The 22084-nt window shown below is 50.5% G+C and overlaps 1 protein-coding gene across 1 annotated transcript in view; it reads right to left on the bottom strand.

Annotated features, from left to right (window-relative positions):
• Positions 1-22084, bottom strand: part of CACNA1E (calcium voltage-gated channel subunit alpha1 E) — a 365845-nt gene that overhangs the window by 259763 nt on the left and 83998 nt on the right. The window contains exon 4 of the mRNA XM_045838379.1: positions 15428-15694. Within this exon, the coding sequence (XP_045694335.1) occupies positions 15428-15694 (267 nt within the window). The remainder of the gene's footprint in view (positions 1-15427; positions 15695-22084) is intronic.

Below are 22084 nucleotides of genomic sequence, written 5' to 3'. Positions count from 1 at the left end.
TTGATTTTAGAGAGGGAAAGAGAGGGGGGAGAGGGAGGGAGAGAAATACAATGCGGGAGACAAGCATTGATCAGTGGCCTCTCACATCCACCTCAACTGGACACCGAAACCTAGGCATGTCCCCTGACTGGGAATCGAACACGCCACATTTTGGTTTATGGGACAACACTCAAAACAAATGAGCCACACTGCTCAGGGCCCTTGCAGAGATTTTAAACCAATACTAAAGCTACATGGTAAGTGTTATAATAAAGCAATAAACCAGGTGCCATATGGGAGCTGGGAGGAGGGAGACGGTCTGACTCCGCTGAGAGAAATCAAGGAAAGCTTCGTGGAGGAAGTAACCTCTGAGTTTGAAAGCCCGGAAGTCAGAATGAGAGAAGACAGTCCAGAGAGAGGAAGCCGCCGGCGCGCAGGCACGGAGGCTGGGGCGAGGCTGGTGTCTTCAGGCAGCAGTGGCCCTGGGGCCTCTGGGGAGCAGGTGATTACGGCGGTTGAGGCAGGCTGGTGCCACATGCAGAGCAGACTGTGAGAAGCCCTGCAGACCAGGCGGGAAACCCTGTCCAGTTACCAAGCAAACACGTGGCAGAACCCAGGCTGGAACTCAGGCTTTCCGACTCCTTACCCAGCCTCTCGACCTCTGCTGTCCTGTACTGCAGCCACTAGCCACAGGTGGCTATTTAAATTTAAATCAATGAACATGAAATAAAATTGAAAGTCTAGTATTCAGTCACAATAACCACACCCCAGGTGCTCAAGGGCCACATGTGGCTAGTGACTAACGTCCTGGACGGCACAGGTAAAAGCATATCCGTCATCCCAGAACATTCTAGCCACCAGCCCTGTTCAGTGCCCCAGGACCACCGAGGGAGCAGGAAGTGGATTCGGCCTGTGCTGCTTCGTAGAACGGACAGGCAAAACCAAGCAGGCGGGGGTTGTACGGAGGAACAGTTCCACTCGCTACACCTTACGTTTTTTAACACTGGGAGAGGCCCCTGTCCCTGGAAGCTGGATGGGCACCTGTCAGGGTGACGTAGAAAACGCTCCCACACTGACGAAACGCTCACTGGCTGGAAGGCGTGTGTTACGTCACGGCTGACGGGCCGACGCACTGGCACAAACAGCCTCTGTGGCTCCCTCGCGTGGACGCCCTGTCACGGGCACCTGTGGGGTATGATGTTGGGTTGGGAGTCCCTATTCCTGTCAGCCCAACATCCCAACAGACCAGAACGTGGGAATTCCCTAACATAGCATTTTTAAATACAAACCATGGACCCCCAAAAAAACTGAATGCAAAATGGTGTACGTATTCTTCAGGAAAGGGGGGCCCACAGCATCGACCAGATGTCGATAGGCCTGTGCTGCTAACTCAGAAAGCACAGAAACACTGTACTGGAGAGACCCGATGGTCCCGATTCTCTCACTCGGACCCCTCGGGTCACCCCCAGCTCTCCAGTTCCGTCGTCTACACCACCTCAAGACCGACACCCTGCAACAGAGGAGTTTCAAGTCAGACGCCCCCAACCCTGACCGAGGAGAAGGGAGGTGGGAGTATCAGAGAGCACGGAAACAGCCCCAGGCACGAAAGTTGGGTCATTCAGTCCAGGTGGGGAAGGTGTGTCAACCTCCTGGGCCCGGTGCCTATCACAGGCTCTCCCAGGAATCCTGGTGGTTCGATTCCAACGTCGGCCTGCAGAAACACGCCCACCCGGTTAGGTGCAGTCCTGCTTACCAGCTGGAGACCTCACCCAGCAGTCCTAAGGCCCACTGAGCTGCCCATCCATTTAAAAATAATGACTTTGTTCCAACTACCACCTGACAATATGGCAATCGTACCATGATGCATCTCCAGTATTTCTAGAGCTGAAGAAAGGATGATTTCTAGAAAAAGGTAGATATTCTTCTGTTATCTGATATATCTGGAGAAGAATGTTTTGGTTAAATTAACCAAAACAAAAGTGCTAAAGAGCTACTTTATATAATCAATATGGATTATAATTTGCAAAAGCTCTGAATACAATACAGTGTGCACACCACTCAAACCATGTTGAACATACTGTAATGAATGCTCCATTGGCAATATTCAGAAAGCACTAGGCATTCTGTGGTGCCTGGGGGCCACTGGTACACGTCTCATTTATTATTAGACTACAGACCTCTGGGTGCCAATTAATGAAGAGCTCTGGATAACAACATGCTAGATAGCAACAAACGCTGTGTACTGTTCTCACAGCCTGTGTTGGGTGACACGGAACCTGGAGTGATCCCTAGCAAGGCTGTGAGGTAGGGAAAGCTCATCTTTTACAACCTCCAGATCCCCATGAGATGACCCTTCACTGTCCTTCAGCCAGCCAGTGCCCTCGCTGCCTCCTAGCCGCCTCTCATCTCCCCATTAGGGCCACACCTGGTCCTACAGGTCCAGGTCAGTGCAACACTAGCACATAATAGACAATTCATTAATGCCCGTTATTAATCAGTAGCAGCTAATTCAACGGCAGTTTACTGAGTGTCCACCAAGGGCCAGCATTGTCTTAAGTGCTGGAATTCAGACAGGCGTGTCCTATACTAATTCTCACAAGAGCTTGCGCTCGGGCCAGAAAAAGTAAGGGTTAACTTGATGTTAATAATGTCATGTATTAGCTTGGATCTTCACCCAAGATCATCTGCATTTTGAATGAGAAGTCTCAAGTCTCACTTCCTGAACCCAAAGGACAAGTTTTTGTCGACAGCAGGCTGTCAGGCTGGTATGTGAGAGTGATTTACGACTGGGGGTCTCCTGAGTTATCTGAAAGACTGGCCCTCACTACAGGCACTGCCGGGAAGACAACAAAACTGTACAGAGCAGTGGCTCTCAAAATATGGTTCCCAGGTCAGCAGCATGTGTCACCTGGGGACTTGTAACAAATGCAGATTCTCAGGCCCTACTTTCATTCTACTGAATCAAAAATTCCAGGCGTGCAATCCAGGCATCTGCATTTTAACAAGCCCTTCAGGAGACTGTGAGACGCACGAAAGTTTGACAACCAGGGTGTGGACGAAACAGGCAGAGTGCATACAACAGCTTCAACACAAAGACACTAGAAGAGGAATTGGTCTGGATGCTGATTGGAATCACCTGCTCTACAGGGTTGTGGGGAGCAGAGGGGGTGCCTGACCCCTCCTGCAGGCTTGGCCAGCACCACCCTCAACAGGAGACTCTTTTGATCTGTCCTCCCAAGTCCTCACGGCTTGCTCCTGCAGTGGGGGCAGCTGGCTGCCCCCAACCTGAACCTGCGGTGCGCTCCTCCTGGGGAAACTAGAGTTGGAGATTCTGGCAGCTACTAAGAGGTATGGCTCCAGAGTAGGGGCCACTTTCCCCCAGTGAGTGCCTGACCATGCTGCTCCCAAGTGGGGGACACACAGACCTGTCCTCCCCACCCTGGTTGCTCTGTCCTCCTGACGCTGGGTGCCCTGCTCTATAAGCTCGTGCTTTGTGGAAGGGTCTGTGGGTCGCAGTCAGCCCAGGCCCACTCTATGGTCTTTCTTTTGAAGTCTCCGGAGGAAGACCAGGCAACCTCAGGGGATGGTGCAGTAGCAGACGGGTGGAGGCAGACCTCAGGGAGCCTTGGACCTTTTATTGATCAGACCCAGCTCAGAGCTGGAGGAAGGCAACCCTTATAAGCTTGTCCCCTCCCACGCACACCCAGGCCCAGCAGACACAGTCACAAACAATGAACAGCATGGCAGCTCCAGACAGGCAGCCCAAGGCCAGCTGTGGTCACTCGTGACATTTGACACCAACCTGCACCAGAACCCTGCCCAAGTGAACCCAGAACCAACAAAACCAGTACTGGGCTTCAGACCACACCAGAGCCCGACTCAACTAGCCATACAAACTGCACACCTAAAGGGGACTCCTGCAGGCACCAGATCCTGCTGGCATCAACTCCACCTGTAGGGGCAGCCCCTGCACAGCGACTTATACATGGTGGTCAAGGTCCATCCTTATAGTCAGCCAGCCTAAGGACTAACTCCACCAATGAATGGGCCTATAGTAGTCAAGAGTCAAGTACGCCAAAAGGGCGTGCATAACCCACACAAGAAACATTCCTGGAACACGAAGCTCAGGGGATCTGGAAGAAATGTGCCACTGAGCCACATAAGACATAAAGCCATCATAACTATTTGGAAGTCATAGCAAATCTAACTAATACACAGAGACAAACACATAGACAGACAAATGGGGAGACAAAAAAAATTCTGCTCCAAATGAAAAGATCAAGAAAAATCCCCAGAAAAAAATTAAATGAAATGGGAGCATCCAAGACACCAGATGCAGAGTTTAAAACGATGGTTATAAGGCTGCTCAAGGGCCTCAGGGGAAGAATGGATGATGTCAGTGAAAACATAAAGAAATAGGAAACATTAAAAAGGACATAGCAACCATAGAAAAGAAGTAGTCAGAAATGAAAACTACAATATCTGAAGTGAAGAATACACTAGAAGGAATCAACATCAGGTTAGATGAAGCAAAGGATTGAATCAGCAATTCAGAGGACAACAAAATAGAAAACACCCAAGCAGACAAACAAAAAGGAAAAAGAATTTTTAAAAATGAGGAAACTCTAAGAGACCTCTGGGGCAACATCAAGAATAGCAGTATCCAATTATAAGGTACCAGTAGGATAAGAAAGTGAACAAGGAATCAAGAACCTGTTTGAAGAAATAATGGCTGAAAATTTCTTAACCTGGTGAAGGAAAAAGACATACAAGTCCAGGAAGCACAGAGAGACCCCAACAAGATGGACCCAAAAGGCCCACACCAAGACTTAAAATGGCAAGAATTAAAGAATTAAAATTAGAATTAATCAGAAAATCAGAATTAAAATGGCAAGGCTTAAAGACAAAGAATCTTGAAAGTAGCAAGAGAAAGACAGTTACCTACAAGGAAGCTCCTATAAGGCTATCAGCTGATTTCTCAACAGAAACACTTCAGGCCAAAAGGGACTGACATAAAATACACAAAGTGATGAAAAGCAAGGACCTACAACCAAGACTACTCTATCCAGCAAGGCTATCATTTAAATGGTAGGTGAAATAAAGAGTTTCTCAGATGAAGAAGAAGAAGAAAAAGAAGAAGCTGCTGCTAAAGGAATTCGCTACCACCAAACCAGTACTGCAAGAAATGTTAAAGAACCTTACTGAAGAAGAAGAAAAGAAAAGGAAAGGAAAAGAAAGAAAAAAGGTACATAGGTATAAAGATTAAATAGCAAAAAAATGCATACATATCAATAATAACTTTAAATGTAAATGTACTAAATGCCCCAATCAAAAGACATAGAGTAGTTGAATGAATAAGAAAGCATGGCCCATATATACATTGTCTACAAGAAACCCATCTCAGAATAAAAGATACACACTGACTGAAAATGAAGGAAAGAAAAAAGATAGTCCATGCAAATGGAAACCAGAAACTAGGTGGGGTAGCAATACTTTTATCAGACAAAAAAGACTTCAGAACAAAAGTCAAAACAAGAGACAGAGAGGACTTTGCATAATACTAAAGGGATCAATCCAACAAGAGGATATAGAACCCTTACAGAAGAAAGGAGCACCTAAATATATAAAGACCATCTTGCTGGAAATAAAGGCAGAGACAGACAGTAATACACTCATAGTAAGGGACTTAAACACCCCATTGACATCAATGGACAGATCTTCTAGACAAAAAATCAACAAGCCAACATCAACACTAAATGACACACTGGACCAGGTGGATTTAACTGATATTTACAGAACATTTCATCACAAAGCAGCAGAAGAAAGAAAACTATAGTCCAATATCCCTGATGAACATAGACAGTAAAATCCTCAACAAAATATCTGCAAACTGGATTCAGCAATACATTAAAAAGATCATACACCATACTCAAGTGGGATTTATTCTGGGGATGCAAGGCTGGTACAATGTTTGCAAATCAATAACTGTGATATACCACACAAACAAAATAAAGGATAAAATCCCATTATCAATAGAGGCAGAAAAGCATTTGAAAAAATCCAGCACCAATTTATGATAAAAACTCTCAGCAAAGTGCAGAGTGAGAACATACCTCAACATAATGAAGGTAATATATGACAAATCCATAGACAATATCATATTCAATGGGCAAAAACTAAAGGCATTTCTCTTAAGATCAGGAACAAGACATGGATGTTTGCTTTCACCACTCTTATTCAACATAGTATTGGAATTTCTGGCCATAGCAATCAGACAAGAAAAACAAATAGTAGGCATCCAATTTGGAAAGGAAGAACTAAAACTGTCATTATATGCAGATGTCATGACACTGTATATACAGAACCCTAAAGATTCTGATAAATGAATTCCATAAAGGAGCAGGACACAAAACAAATACCCAGAAATCTGTGGCATTTTTATATACCAATAATGAAGTATCAGAAAGAAAAACTAAGAAAATAGTATTGTTTACAATTGCAACAGGAATAAAACACAGTCCCTAGAATAAATTAAACCAAGGAGGTAAAAGATGTATACTCAGAAAACTACAGGATACTGAAGAAACAAATTGTGGAAGATACAAATAAGTGGAAGCATATACTGTGTTCAAGAATTGGAAGAATTAACACTAAAATGTCCATACTACCCAAGGCAAGCTACAGATTAAAACACCTATGGCATGGCATATCTCATAGAACTAGAACAAATATTCCAAAATTTATATGGAATCGCAAAAGACCACAAATAGCTTCAGCAATGTTGAGAAAGAAGAAAAAAGTTGAAGGAATTATACTACCTGATATCAAACTATATGACAAGGCCAAAGTAATCAAAATAACATGGTACTGGCATTAAAACAGGCATATGAATCACATAAATCAGTGGAACAGAACAAAGAGCCCAAAAATAGGCCCCATCTTTATGGTCCATTAATATTTGACAAAGGAGGCAAGAACATAAAATGGGGTAAAGACAGTCTACTCAATAAATGGTGTTGGGAAAATTAGACAGATACATGCAAAACAGCGAAACTAGGCCACCTTCTTAAACCACACACAAGAATAAATTCAAGATGGATTAAAGACTTAAATGTAAGTCATGAAACCATAAAATTGTAGAAGAAAAACACAGGCAGTAAAATCTCAGACATTTCTCATAGCAGTATTTTTCCTGATATATCTCCTCTGGCAAGGAAAACAAAAGAAAAAATGAATAAATGGGACTACATCCCACTAAAAACTTTTGCACAGCAAAGGAAACCATCAACAAAATGAAAAGACAACCCACTGAATGGGAGGACATATTTGCCAATGATACATCTTTGTATATGAGGTTAATTTCCAAAATTTTAAAAGAACTTCTAAAATTCAACCCTAAGAAAACAAACAATTCAATTAAAAAATGGGCAAAGGACCTGAATACACACTTCTCCAAAGAGGACATGCCCATGGCCAACAGACATATGCAGAAATGCTCAATATCACTGGTCATCAGAGAAATGCACACTAAAACCACAATGAGGTATCACTACACACCTTTCAGAACAGTAAATCAACATCAGTAAATCAACAAACAACAAAAGCTGGAGACGACATGAAGAAAAGGAGCCTTTTTGGGCTGTTTGTGAAAAATGCAGACTGGTGCAGCCACTGTGGAAACCAGTATGGAGCCTCTTCAAAAAATTAAAAATGGACTGCCTAATGACCCAGCAATTCCACTGCTGGGAATACATCCAAAGAAACCCAAAACTCTAATTCGAAAGAGTATATGCACCACTATGTTCACTGCAGCATTATTCACAGTAGTCAGGATTTAGAAGCAGCCCAAGTGCCAATCGGTAGACGAGTGGATAAAAAAAGCTGTGGTACATTTACACAATGGAATACTACTTGGCTGTAAAAAAGGAGGAAAGCTTACCTTTTGCAACAGCATGGATGGACCTGGAGAACATTGTGATAAGTGAAAAAAGCCAGTCGGAGGAAGACAAATACCATATGATTCCACTTGTATGTGGAACCTAATGAACAAAATAAAGTAACAAAACAGAAACAGACTCAGAGACACTGAGAACAAACTGACAGCTGTCAGAGGGGACTGGTGCTGAGAGGCTGAGTGAAGAAGGCAAGGGGATTAAGTGAGAAAAAAACACAGACAACAGTGTGGTGATTGCAGGAGGAAAGGGGAGTTGGGGGAGATACAAGAGGGCAAAGTGGGAGAAATGGCGGCAGAAAGAGATCTGACTTCGGGTGGTGAGTGCACAGTGCAGCGTGCAGATGGTGTGTTCCAGAGCTGTACACTGGAAACATGTATGGTTTTATTAACCAACGTCATCCCAATAAGTTCAATAAAAAATAAAATTTTTTTAAAAAGAAAGAAATCACCTGCACTAAAGAGAAGTCACGGACAGAACGGTGGCAAAATCGTCCCAGCAGCACCCAGCTGGCAATGGCCGGGACACCGGTGAGTGAGTGCAGAAAATCCACATCACACTGTTTGACAAGGCCCAGGAGACGGAAGAAGCAGAGACGTGTGGAATGGAGAAAGAGCCGCAGGAAGTTTGAGAACCTTCAACCCTCCCTAAGCCAAAGGCTGGGAAAGACTTGTGAGGATGCATTTCCTCCTCAAGCTGGTTTTCGGAGCCTCCTCTCCAGGTCCAGGAGGTGACCCACAGGGCTCTGTGCCTCAGCCACAGGCAAGACACCAGAGCCTGAGCCCGACAAGCCTGGGTTCCTGGCTGTGACTCTAACCCCAACCCCCCACCTCCCCTGACCCCTGCTCAGACTCCTCCTTTCCTCTCCGAGAGAAAGGGGAGGAGGAAATACAGACACACCTCCACACCCCCACTCCTTGGGTTAATACCACAATCTTCTAGAGAGCCAGTGAAGACATCTAAAAGAGGTTCTCCAAATTCTCCAGAGATGCAGAAAACTAAATGCAGCGGGACCAAATGCAGCCAAAAAAAAAAACCTCAAAATTATGCAAAGTTGCAACAGCAATCCAAATCAATCACCCACAAGCACAAAGACCACACAGCGCAGGCGCCCAGCAGGGCCTCTCCCTGAAGCCCCTCCTGTGGCTGGATGGGGTGGGGGGCGGGGGCTATCACTGGAGCTCAGCCTGGAGTTCCAGAGCCCTGCCCACCTGCCTCCAGACAAACGACTTTAAACATGGGTCTATTAGAGGCATTTAAAAAAAACAAACAAACATTCAGGAAGGCTAAGAGTGAAACTGTTTAGTCCTACAAACTTGGAACTCAAAATACAATAAGAAAAGAATCTCCTAAGAAGTGCCCACCGCTCTACCCGGCCCAGGGTGAGTGAGGGCTATCTTAGAAAACTGACCCGGTTTAAATCCTTCAGAACTGCTCCTGAGTCTGGCCCATTACGGGTCAAGAGTTCATAACCAAAGACTGGCCGAGATCCAGGAAATGGAAAATTAGGTAAACATTCTTTGGGGCACTCAGTGGGCACAAATACACCACAGACACCTCCTGGAAGCGGCTAACACCGACCAGAACACTGGGCAGGAGGAATGTAAAAGCGCTGTGCTACACTTTCTGTCCTTAATTACAAGCGATGCTGGAAACACAACTGACTGGTGACCCCACACTGGTCCTCTCTGCGCAGGCTCAGAACACTTAGGAAGAGACACGCTGACACGAGGCCCTGGCATTGTGATCCCTCTTTGGAAGACTGTTTTAGAAGCCATGTTGTGCTTGCCGGTGGTGGGGGGGGAGGGGCTGCAATACGCTAATTTTGGGGCCTGCTCTCCCTCCACATTCCTAAGAGAATTGAAAGAAACGGTTACAGAGCCTGCTCCTTAGCTCAGTGGCTCAGCATGTATCAGCATGAAGACCCAAGAAGGCCCAAGGATTTGGAGTGACCAGAACTTGGGGACACAAATATCTTCTAGCAAAGCACGTCCTCTGAACAGAGGACGGGAGTGGCTGCAGAGTTACGGGCACCCAAATGCAACAGGGCTTCGGAGAGGCGGTCCTGCTGAAAACAGCAAGAAAAGGCACAGTCAAAGCGAGACTGTCTGTCCCCAGGTCCCTTCCCCGAGTCCCAGTCCTACCGCACAAAACCGAGGGCTCAGAGGGGAGGAAAAAAAGTGCCCTGGTGAGGCTGGCCCTGTGCAAAAGACCGTACTTGTATCCGGGGGAAAACAACCTTCCTTTTCTAGAAATCCTAGGAAAAACTCACACATATAATGAATTATTCACAAAGCGTGAGCTTAAACATGAGAGGGAGAAACACAGATGAAAAGGGCAGAGGACTGATGGCAGAAAGAGCAAGTGGAGGAAAGGGCCTGGTCTCTCTCTCCTCAAGCAGAAAGGGATTAGTTACAGCCACGTTTAGGGTCCCTTCGTACCATCTCTGCGGTCAGCAATAAACAAAACAACCCAGCCACAGCCTCCTCTGCTGGGCTGCTACAAGGCCTGGCTCTGGCCAGGCAGCTGCCCTTTCCCAGGCTGCCCAGCGAACGACAAGGAGAGGCTATGATGGGCCGACGGCACACAGGGAGTCCAAGGGTCTGCAAGAGGTTGGAAAGCCTAGCAAATATTGACTCAGGTTTATTTTCACGAAGACTATATGAAGATGTAAAGAAACCAGCTGTTTCTATAAAGAGGGGGAAAGCAGCAGAGTTTGAGGCAGGGAAAACACCTACATTTTGTACGGTGACGGCTAAAATGAGACAAGCAATTTTGGAGGGAGCTAATAATTCTAGAGTCTGGATCTTCCAGAAGAAGATCAAAAAGCAGGCCTGTTCTCGGCATCTCCCTCCTCCTCCTCCGGTTCGCAGGGCCCGCTGAGCCCACTGCAGGGAAAGCCGGTGCAGAGGTGACGGCACGCAGGCCAGCAGACGAAACTGCCACATCCCAGGTGTTTCTGTCGCCATCCTCAAACCCTCTGTTCCTGTCAAACGCCTGCGCTCCACTTCGATTTCCAGGTTCCGTGCCAATTGCAGCTGGTCCCCCACAGCAAGCCAGAGCCTGATTTCCACGGCGCATTCCAGGGGCAGAGCCAACGGGCCACGGGGAGGCTGGCCTAGGAGCCTTGGAAAAGGAAGACTTCTGTCCGGCAGCCTCGGTGCCAGTTACAGTGGCTGGCTGTTTCTCTGTCTGCATCGGTGCCCAGGTGCACAGCGGACGGGAGGCCTTTCTGCATTATCTGATCATGGGATATAATTACGGGCTCTGTCCTTGTTAGCTGCCACCCTCTGCCCTAGTCAGGGCACTCTGACTCATGATCCATTAGTTACAGCAAACCTGAAATTGCTGCCAGGATGACCGGTGACTATCTTGCAAGGTACTGCATGATTTTAGGCAACCAAAGCAAGAAAAAAAGCCGATGCCAACATGGGAGATACAAGAACTAAAGTTTTTGGTCATCTTCACCAAAATCCTCCAAAACAGACGGACAACTCACAATGGGAAATTCACCATCCTATGGCACAGAACACCCAACCCAAAGCCAGAGGTCTCTGGGGGGGTACAGCGAGATTCTCTGCAACAAGAAATCGAGGATAACTACCCACAGGGTCGTTGTAATGAGCTCCATCGCCTCAGTGTTCTTCCTACTTTAAACCATGTTCACTTCCACGGGAAACAGCTGCTCCCCACGGCAACGGCTCACGCCATCGGCGGGGAAACACCTCTCCCTGCCCATCAACAGCAGCATCTCCTAGTCAGACACACCATTTCTTCCCCTCGGCCTCCCACCTGGCAAAGTGCGAACACGTGTGAGGCATCTCGCAGCCCAGACGGTGCCTCGGGGTCACTCGGCCCGGGCACAGAAGGCTGGAGCTCATAACCATACCGCACGGGGAACGTGCAATGACATTCAGGGCAGGCAACCTCCTCAGAAAAAGAGAGGCCCTTTTGTTAGATCTCTTAGATGAGCAAGAAAGAAAAGGAGGAATCTCATAAAATGTAATACCACGTTTCAAATCAGATTAGCATTTTCAAAAAGGTTATGGTCTCTTCTGCCGAAGAGATTGCCGTAAGAAAATAAAATTATCTCCCTATGCAGATGTAGCTTCCAAGAAAAATGAAGCACATTCCGAGGGGGCTGTTGACGTGCCACCATCTTTCATGCCAAATCTGGGCAATCTGGGGCTTTTCGTCTTGTAACCACTAGACCTGCCCTATTAGTAACCGGAAAATATCACCCCCTGCAAGTTAAGAGTTCTACCAGTATAAATCAAATCATTCCTTTCATTGAACTCATCTTTTCAGCCCAACTGGGTGAAAGGCCAGGGACAGGCAGGGCTGAGGCCATTGACACGGCACACGAAGGGCACACCGCCTTCCGAGGCCGGGGGCTGTCTGCAGCCGCCCAGTGGCGTCGGCGTCAGCCTCAGACAGCACAGCACACAGACGATCGAACCCCTCAAGCACCTTGCACGTGCTCAGTTCATAGCAGGTCTGGGCAGGTTTTCTGAACCTTCCTTTTTTCAAAAATGGGCCCCTTGGAGCAAGCAGAGAAGTGTTCCCCAAACCTTAAGTGTGCATATGAGTCACCTGGGGACCCTATTTAAATGCACATTATGATTCAGGAAGTCTGAAGTGGGGCTTTGAGATTCTGAATTGTTATCAAGAGCGATGAGGCTGCCACTCCTTGCCGTCTTTGAAAGGCAACAATCTAGAAGACTTAGTTTACCTAGAACTAAGGCCCCCTTTCCTGAAAGTATGCTGACATTTCTGAAGGACTCCACTAATAATAATAGCCAGTGTTTACCAAGTAATTGGGCAATGTTCTAGGGACTTGATACCTATTAAGTCATTTAGTTCTTCCAGTGACTCATCATCTTCCTCATTTTACCAAAGGAAACTGAGTCACAGAGCGAGGAAGTGACATTTCAAGGTCACACAGCGGGTGAAGGACTGGGATCTGAACCCGGACAGCTCTCAGGCTTTCCTGGAAGACCAGAAGCTCACTCTGACTCCCAGGAAGTAAAAGCTGGACATTTAGAAAGGGAAGCGAGACCAGGAACTTGGATACAGGTGGCATCAGAAAACGCAGACCGCACAGAAGCACAGGTTCCCACGTGGTCACCACCAGAGGGAATGGGTATTAGCTAGTTTTTACACAGCCAGGAGGGAAAGAAGCAAACATGGTGTATTTTAAATCTGCCAACCAGGCTCCCCTACACACCTTAGCAGGTGCTCTCTGAACACTGTTACACCCACCTACACGCTGCAGAACCACTGGGAAGCTGCCAGCTATGGGAACAGAAGCGACCACTAGGACGGGCGCACAGCCAAGGCTACGAGCATGCTGCCGAAACCTACTCCCTGGCCTCTGACTCTTCTTGACTTTTCTGGCCCATCCTGGCCAGAAACAAGGAAAGGGAAGAAGGAGTCAAGCCCACAGTCCGGACCTTGCGCTCCCAAGGCCTGGCAGGAAGGCGGTGCCTTCACAGCGGAAGAGAAAAAAACGTGAACAGCAGCCGCCGCGTGGTGTAGGAAACGTGCCGAGATCCCAGCCCAGCCGGAAGTGCCCCAGATGCTGAACCCGGGAGGTGGTGGAGCCCCAGCCGCCGGAGAATTTCGTCGGCGCTGTCCAAGGTGCCAACAACGACTGCGGGCACACTTTGCCACCTGCGGGCTGGCTGGGTGGCTTTGTCTACCACAACGAAACGGAGGACGTCTGTCTGAGCAAACACGCCCCTGAGAGAGGGGCACGGTGAAGCAGCACCTGGTGGGTGGGAGATTTTAGGGAATTACAGAAGGTGGGCGGGGGAGGGGGCCCCGCTGGGGAAATCAGAGACCCGACTGGAGGAGCGTTTGCAGCGGCAGCGCACCACAGGGGACCTGCCTGCTTTGTGCAGCGCACCAGCAGGCGGGGCTGCAGAAACCGGACCCTTTACCCCCACCCTAGACACGTTTAACTCAGGCACCGTATGGCCCCACCACTCCGCGTGGGTGGGAGGGGGAGGGGAGCGCAGGGAGGGGAGAGGAAGCCCAGCCAGGGGTTGCTGTGGGAGGATGCGAGCAGCATCAGGAATAATACTGCTTAGAGATGCTCCTTCATTGCTAATGAGGGGTGCTGCCTGGAAGCACTGCGCTCCAGCCAATCGCGGAGCTGCTGAGGCAGGGAAGTAGGGAAGAGGGAGGGGAAGACCAGAGACCAGGGTGGGGGCGTGCAGGGAGATGCCCCTGCCCTGAGGGGAGTGAGCAGCGAGCCTCGCTGACACTAGGGACCCGGCAGGGCTCCAGCTGCCTCAGAGCTGCACACCTGGAGGGCGGGGGTGTGCGGGAGGGAGGAGAGGGAAGAAGAGGCGGGGCCTCCTTTGCAGGTGCATCCTTCCCAAGAAATCTCTCTCCACAAGCATCAAAGTCCCATTATCTCCAAGCTACCCCCATATTTACCACAACCCCAATGTCTTGCTTCCTCCTAATCCCCCTCACCACCCCACCAAGCTCCAGTTCCTGAAGATCTTGCCAGATGCCCAAATTCTCACTGAAGAACAAGGCAGGGAGATGCCTAATCAGCAGCCTGCATTGGGTGCACTTGCTTGAACCTGCAAAGACACTTCTTCCATGCCGGTTCACCCTGACACGGCCACCATCCAAGATGCCCACCAGCTCACCGTGGAGCTAGGCAGAGGCAGGTTGCTCACACACCTCCAGGCTCGGCTATTGTAGCCATCAGCTGAGAAATTCAGGCCCAGCAGATCTGCCTGGGAGAGCACTCGGTGGGGTCAAGCACAATATTAAGAGGCTGGGGTACCCAACCCAGGACTCAGGAAAGGGGCAGAACAGGTGAGCTGCTCTTCCCTGGCTCAGAAGAGAACTCCAGCTGAGCTGCTTGGGCTGTGTCATTAGAGATTGCCTCCCCTCGCTCACTCCACTCTGAGTGGAACTTCAACTCCGTCCCAGAGTTCGCTGGGTCCCCAAGCAAAAGCCTGTTTTATTTTATCTGTCTGTCCATAGGGCTTTGGCCCAGAACTCTTGAAGCTTCTGGACTAAGAAATCCCCTCATGGAGCCTGGCCCTCCCCCATGGGCAGGTGATGCAGGTGTCTCCCCAGCAGGTGGGGAGGGAGGCAAGGGGTGGCTCTGAGGTCGGAGAAGGGGGTCTGGGTGTGCAAAAAAACCCTGAAGTTGGGGCATCCCGCTCGGTGCGAAGGGACTGGTGGGCCTGGGAAGCAGACACAACTGCAACACCCACCACCCAGGGACGCTAGAGATGGCCACACAGGAAAAATCAAAAAGCATAAGTCTTACCTTGAAAACCACCAGTGCCCACACTGGTCTCGGTGGCACCCAGCTTGCCCCTCAGATGCACGGAAGAGCGCGCTTTAGCAAAGGGGCAGGCTGGCACCAGGAAGGGGATGGGGGACACGGTCCATGCTAGGTTTTCCCCCTCGCCAGACGAGATGCCCACGGGGCCAGGGGAGTTATGGTGGGCACGAAAGGATATGGCCAATCGATGAGCTTCTTGGCGTATTTCCTGACAATGTTCTCTTCTCCGAAGATGAACAGGGATCTGTTGACGGTGAAACAGTTCTGCCGGACGGGGATGGGGTTGTACAAAGCCATAGTCCGCGCCCTCTGCGCTTTCGACTGCTTGTAGGCGGCCGCCGGCCCCGAGGCCGGCACGGGGGTGCCTTGCCGGTTCCTGCTCTGGTCCGAGTCTCCATCGCCAGACCCCGGCCTGCCGACCACCGCCTCCCCGAAGCGAGCCATCCTGAAGTTCAAACAGACAGAGACACACAAAGGTGATCACGGCCGAACACCTGCACACAGCAACAAGCAGAAAGACACACGGAGACTCAGAGCCGCATCCAGATGGGCGAGGTGGGGGTGGGGGGGGACCACCCCCTCCAGGGAGCCTTGCGAAGCTCTTCGGAGAGGCGGCAGCAGCCACCCTGCCGCTCTGAACTGTTGAATCTAAATACGACCTCGGCAAAGCTCCATTCCTCAAGGAGTTAAAAAGGGGAGGAGAGGGCTGGGGGGTGCTCAGTTTCTGGAGGCAATTTTTTTTTTTTTTTTTTCAAAATGCCAGTGTGCGGTGGCGTTCAAGGGCTGGAGAGGAGAGGGGTGGAGTAGGCTGCTCTTCAAACATAGCTCCTCTTCTGGCAGACGAACCAACTCGTCCTGGGAGAGGCAGGCACCGGCCGCTAGGTAACAGTTTGGTGATTTATTGGTGGGGGGGAGGACAGAATGAAAACAAAAGAACTTTAACACCAACAGCGACAGGAAGACAAGGACGAGACATGCTTTAGAACACCAGCCCCTGCAAAGTCCATCCAAGAGATTCCACAGCCAAGACTTGGGTCTTTAAATCTGCCAGCACAGACGCATCCGAAGGTTGAGAAGGAGGGAGGGAGGGAGGGGGGAAGAGCTGTAGAGAGGTTCCTGCGTAAACCGCAACGCCCAGAATATCAAAATAAGAAGTCCATCCAACCGGAGAGAGACAAATGACTCCAAAGCTCCTGCGCCTGGAAGAGAAGTTGAACAGCATCCAGAGAGCAGCGAAGCCCGAGTGCCAGCATCCGCCCGGAGCGCTGGCCGCGGCGCCTCCCCGGATCAGCATGCAACAGCGATCCGCGGCTGCGCGGGGAGAGGGTGGGAGGCGGGCGAGCACTTGGGCGAGGGAGGAACAGGTTGCAGCTTAGCTTAGCCGTGGCCTGCCGCGGGAGCTGTCTGTCCAAGGACCAAACTTGCTCACTACGGACTCAGTCTTCCTCTTCTACTCCAACAGCCGGCCGGGATCCGCCAAGCTGGGAAGAGGGGGCCGGCGGGGCGGGGGCAGCGAGCGGCGAGCAGAGGTTCTGCGAGGCGTACGCGGGGGCTCCGCGGGAAGCGGGGGCGGGGCTGTCGAGGCCGGGAGAGGCGGGGACGGCGCCGGAAGGACCCTGGCCAACTGTCTGGAGGTTCCTGGGGATGCAGGGCTGGTTTGGCTGGCTGATTGAGGCAGATGGTACAGGACCATCACCTCTGCAAAGGTCCGGGAAGAGTGGCCTTTCCCCAAGTAAAGCCAAAAGGAGAGGGGCTGGCGCAGCTAGTAGCATCTCCACAGAAGCCAAGAGGCCGAGCGGGGGCGCACAGGCACGTGGCCATGCCCTGGCGCGCCTTCTGTCCAGGGGCCAGGTCAATGCGGTGCCTGGTCTGCCGCCCCACCGGGGGAGTCTACGCATTTGCACCCTGCACACGGTGCACCCGGCTCAGTCGCTGCTCCTACCCACCTCCCAGTCTCCACAAATGCTGCAATTCCCCACTTAGCAGCCTGAGGCCCGGTGAGGGACCCTAGGACTTCCGGGGGGCTGGGAGGAGGTCCACACTCTGATGTTGGTGCCAGCTCCCTGAAAGAGTTATCTACCCTCCCTCTCCAAACGGGGCGAACTGGGGTAGCCTTTTGGATTTGGCTCCAGTGGAGCTGCACACCCATTCCTGGAAGGGTGGCCCAGATGTTGGGGCCCTAGGGGGTGAGTTCAGGGCTGAAACTACCCTCCTCAAAATCCTCCCACTCCCATCCTGTACCCCCGAGCCAGCTCCACTGACTTCCTCAAACCCACCACATGAATGGAGACAAAAACAGAATTAGTACATGAGCTTCAGAAGTGGGTAAGGTGGACCCCAAGCCCTAGACTGAGTCCCTAGATTTAGCAACCAAGCCCTTCCCCACAGGGGACTCTGGTTTGGATCAAGGACAGGCACCAACTTCCCTTTCCATGTCCACACTGGCTGGAGCACACCTTCCCCCCGTGCCTGCCTTGGCCTCAACTCACAGTCCCGTCCAAATCCTCTCCACCTGAGCAAGGGAAGAGAAGGTGTTTTCTCCCTTCCCCTTCTCTTGGAAACCCTGGGTGAGTTTGGCTTCTCTCGCATGAAAGGCAGCGTGTCCGTGTGAGAGATGACCTGGCGAGAGGGGAGGCACGCATGTTCTTACATGGATGTGTCCATGCATGGGCAAGGCCATGTGAGCACTGTGAGCATGTATGTGCATGTATGAAGGGAAAACCAAAGCAATGGTCTTGACACATCCACCCCAGCAGGCACTGCTGCCCTTGGGGGTAGCAAGCTGACCTTGATTCAGGGAGCCCATTTCAGGACAGACCCCGATGAAAGGTGACTCAGCTCTAGCAAGTACTGCGAGTTCACCTGACCGCCTCACGCCGTCCTTCCACCTCCCTTCTTTGGGGAGTCCCTTCCTGTCTGAATAGCTAGTGAGGAGGAAGAGGGTAGATGGTGCCACGAACCCTGAAGTCCCATCATCCTGTTAGTCACGAGTGACTGTCTGCATGACCCTGTAAACTATACAGGACTCAAAAGGGCTGTCAGCAATGACCGAATCCACGCTTTCAGACAGGGCCATCATCCACAACCCCACTGTCCCGAATGCATTCAAATCATCCATCTGAAAAATGTCTGCGAGCACCAGACACTCTTTGAGTCACTGCAGACGTAATAACGAACAAAAGAGAGGGCAAAAACAATGTATCCTCTTCCTGGATTAATTAGAGTCTTTAACCTAACGGGCTGGGATGTTGGATGGACCTTGTTCTCACGCTGCAAGTTTACCCTTTCCTTCGAGCCCTGGCCTTAGCAAGCGAGGGGGGCAGGCCTGTTCGGCAGTGCTCAGAGGAAGCAGGGCTCAGCAAAAGTGTCCTCCCAGAAGAGGGTCGTGGGGTGTCAGGAACTCACGGCTTGTGTTTTCAATCGCCCGCTCACTCAGCAGAGACACAGCCCTCATTCCCCCTCCTCTCTTTACCGTGCCCTGTTCTCTGTGGCTGCTGTGATTCATCAGACCTGGAATCCCCAAGACAGGCTATTATTGCACATGGAGATGTGAGGACCTGCCCGAGTGGAGACTTGCCTCCCTGCCTTCCGAGGAGACAGGGATCACAAATGCGTGGCTCGGGGGTAATACTGGAGACCCCTAGGAGTATGAGCACCTCCGTGGGAGTAATAAATGGGAATTCTTGCAGCTCAAGAGGGCAGGGGCAAACGTGATGGCATAGATGGCTTTGGGAATGAACTTGGCCTGAGGGGGGAAGGCACACGCTCATTTTCCCCCAGCCTGGCTGTCACAGCTCTTGAAACCTTGGAGATCTATGAGCTGCTTTCCTGTTCTCCGATGCCTCCGTCCCCCCAGCCCCCAAAGGACTGTGATTTTAATAGCTGAACACAGCCCTAGGTGTGTTCATAGTTTTGCGTTTACATAAACCTCACTCTAAACCTCTGCAGTGAGCCTGGCAAGGTTCTACGACTATGAGCCGGGAGACCAATCAGCAGAGTTTCAGAGATGTCAAGGAGCTGATCCGCATCTGGCAAGAGGCAGATTTTGGACTTTTAACAGATCTTCTGACTTGCACTTTATGGCTTTTTTGAATACCCACACTAATCTCTTCTGGGCAGCAATAGTATCAGTTCCAAACTGTTCATCGTCCAGAGGAGAAACTAAGCCATCCTGCTGAGCCCATGGGAACACTGTGCTTTCCATCCTCAAGTTGAATCTGATTGGTGGCCCAATGCTCCTGGGACCACGTGGGAAAGATGCTTAACCAGAAACACATCTACTGTCCTCAAGACCCGGGAGGATCTTTAGAAAAAAGCCTGGGATCAGGTCATTGTCATGGGAACTTGGTGGCATTCTGGGTCCAGTGTCCCTCGGTCCACTGTCCACTTAAAGACACACGAATGGAAATGTAGAAAAGCAGCAACTGGTCATCATAACTGCTTGGAAACCGGTTTCTAAAAGCTTGCCAGCCCAGAAGAGGCAGAGCCGTAGTTTCCTGTTGTTAGAGCACCATCTACTGGTCATTTGGGAGCACATCAGTGTGAGCTCAGGTACCACCCTAGCACCGCACCTCAGAGCCTAGACATTCCCAAAGACGGGACCTCCGGTCACCAGCCCTCTACTCCCCTGTGAGACTGTTGAGGCCCAAGCCCCAGATTTCACCACAATGCAGCCAGCCCATCTCACAGGACTTGGACAGTGCAGCCCCACACCGTGGGCGCGCGCGCGCACACACACACACACACACACACACACACACACACACACACACAGTTAAGATGGTACAGCCAAATGCTCTACATGTTTTTTTTTTGTTTTTTTTTTTGTTTTTTTTTTGCAAGCAGCTAGCTGCAAACTAGAAACCCAGAAGGACCTGAGGAAGCAAGTGAAAAACTTGCAGAGTGCAAGCAGGAGGGGAGGTGATGGGTGAGTGTCCCTCCAGCCTCCGCTGGAAAAGGGGAGGTGGCCACACTCCCCAGACCCGGCAGGCCATGCAAGCTTGTACCGAGATGGACAGCCGTGAGTGGCAAGGCTGGAGAAGCACACAGCCTATTTCCCTTATCTGCAAAGCTCTCCTCAGAACTGCTGGGCCCTGGGCCATCTTCCCATGAGGTTTTCAGCCCCTCGCCGAGGAGCCCACACGTCTAACCTCGTCTGAAAGGCATGTGCCCCTCCCACCAGCGCTGCCAGTTGCACTCGCGTGGCTTATGCCGAAGCCATCAGAGCCCCTTTTGTTCTATTTTTCCTCTGCTGAGCTTTTCCAAGAAATAGACTCTCATGCAAAGCAGTGCTCTAAGGAACACAATGCAGAGAGGATTTGGGAGTGGGTTCTTAAGACATGAGTTGGCAGGGGACCATGTGCAGATTCGGAGCGGAGCACGAGAGCATGGTGGCAGGCAGCGCAGACGTCCTGGGAGCCCGTGGCTTCCCCGATGCCTGACAGCCCTTCCTGGGGCGAACGCACGGCTTCACAGCCTTATATAACGTCCATCTCCAGAACCAGCATTTCTCAAACCTGCGCCTGAGAAAGCCCACGGAGCCAGCGCCCTGTCAGCTGACTGCAGATCTGCACAGTTTGCTTTAAAATGCTTTAAAAACCAGTCGGTCATGCCAACTCGATGTTTCCTGCGCGCCAACCATGGTAATGCCACCTCACTGCCGTCTTTCCTGCAGGACTGCGAGGCACGTTCTATGACCTGAGGCCGAGAGGGTCAAGGGCTTGTCCAGGTGCACAGACTTAGGAAACAGCAGAGCTGGCTCTCCTGAGAATAAGGTCAGGATTCTTTACGATGTGTGGCTGCTGTTTCCATGCTGCTTATCCAAATAATGTTCTCCTTGCTTCAAAGTCCAGCCATAGGCATGATCTTGGACCTTGGAGAGGGAAAGAGTGACTCTGAGACAGTCTCCCAGAGGGTTACATTTCTGTGAATGCAGACCCTCTGTCCCACAGGGCTGTCACGAATATGAAGTCAGCGTGTGTCAACTCCCCAGAACAGTACCTGGCACACAGTAAGCGCCACATGAGTGTTTGTGAAGTGCACTTCAGCTGTGGTAGCAAACACTGCAAATCTGGCTGCTCTCTGTTTCTGAAAGCAGACTTCAGAGGTGCATGGCTCTGCAGTGTGTGGAGTGGGAGGAGGAGCAGAGAAGTGAGACTCGGCCGCAAAGACAAATGGGCAAAAAGAGAAAAGGAAAATATTAGAGACCAGTGTCACAAGAGCCGAAAGAGCTTGGTGCCTGGGAGAGACGATGTTTGTTTCCTTACGCATTAATTCGTAAGCCCCGTTATTGAATACTCATTAAACACCTTTCATGTGCCAGGCATTGTGCTCAGGGATTCTGAGACTCGAAGATAAATTAGATACAGCCACAGCCTCTCAGAGCTTACAGTTGAGGAGAGGAGAAGGGGGGAAACGTAGCCATCAAGGGCTCTAGTCCAAGGCAGAATGCAGTATGCACGGTAAGAGAGCGCTGGGCAGAACGGAAGGGAGATGTCCCTCCAGCCGGAGGTGCCAGGGGAAGGGAAGACTCTGGGAGCTCCCTTTGAAAGGGAGGTCACTGCAGGCGGGGAGAAGCAGTGTGGGACCTGCATGCCCCCGGGCGGGCCATGGGGGGTGGGTGGGCAAGATGCATGAGACTGATAAACCATCAGCATTTTTATTTTTTTTCAGTGCATCTGGGATCACAAAGATTCTGGGATGACCACTTCAGTCCTTTCTTTTCCAGAAGACGAGGTCCCTTTCCAGCCCGTACAAGAGTCAAACACGCTTCACCTAGCAGACGCTAACCCTTATTGGGAAAGCCGGTGCAGGGGCTCAGCTAAGTCCCTTCGCT

This window comes from Phyllostomus hastatus, unplaced genomic scaffold (genome assembly GCF_019186645.2).
Source record: "Phyllostomus hastatus isolate PE091 unplaced genomic scaffold, TTU_PhHast_1.1 phas_contig_283, whole genome shotgun sequence".
Classification (NCBI taxonomy): Eukaryota; Metazoa; Chordata; class Mammalia; order Chiroptera; family Phyllostomidae; genus Phyllostomus; species Phyllostomus hastatus.
Note: the sequence above shows the minus strand (reverse complement) of the source record. Positions and strands in the feature narration are given on the sequence as shown.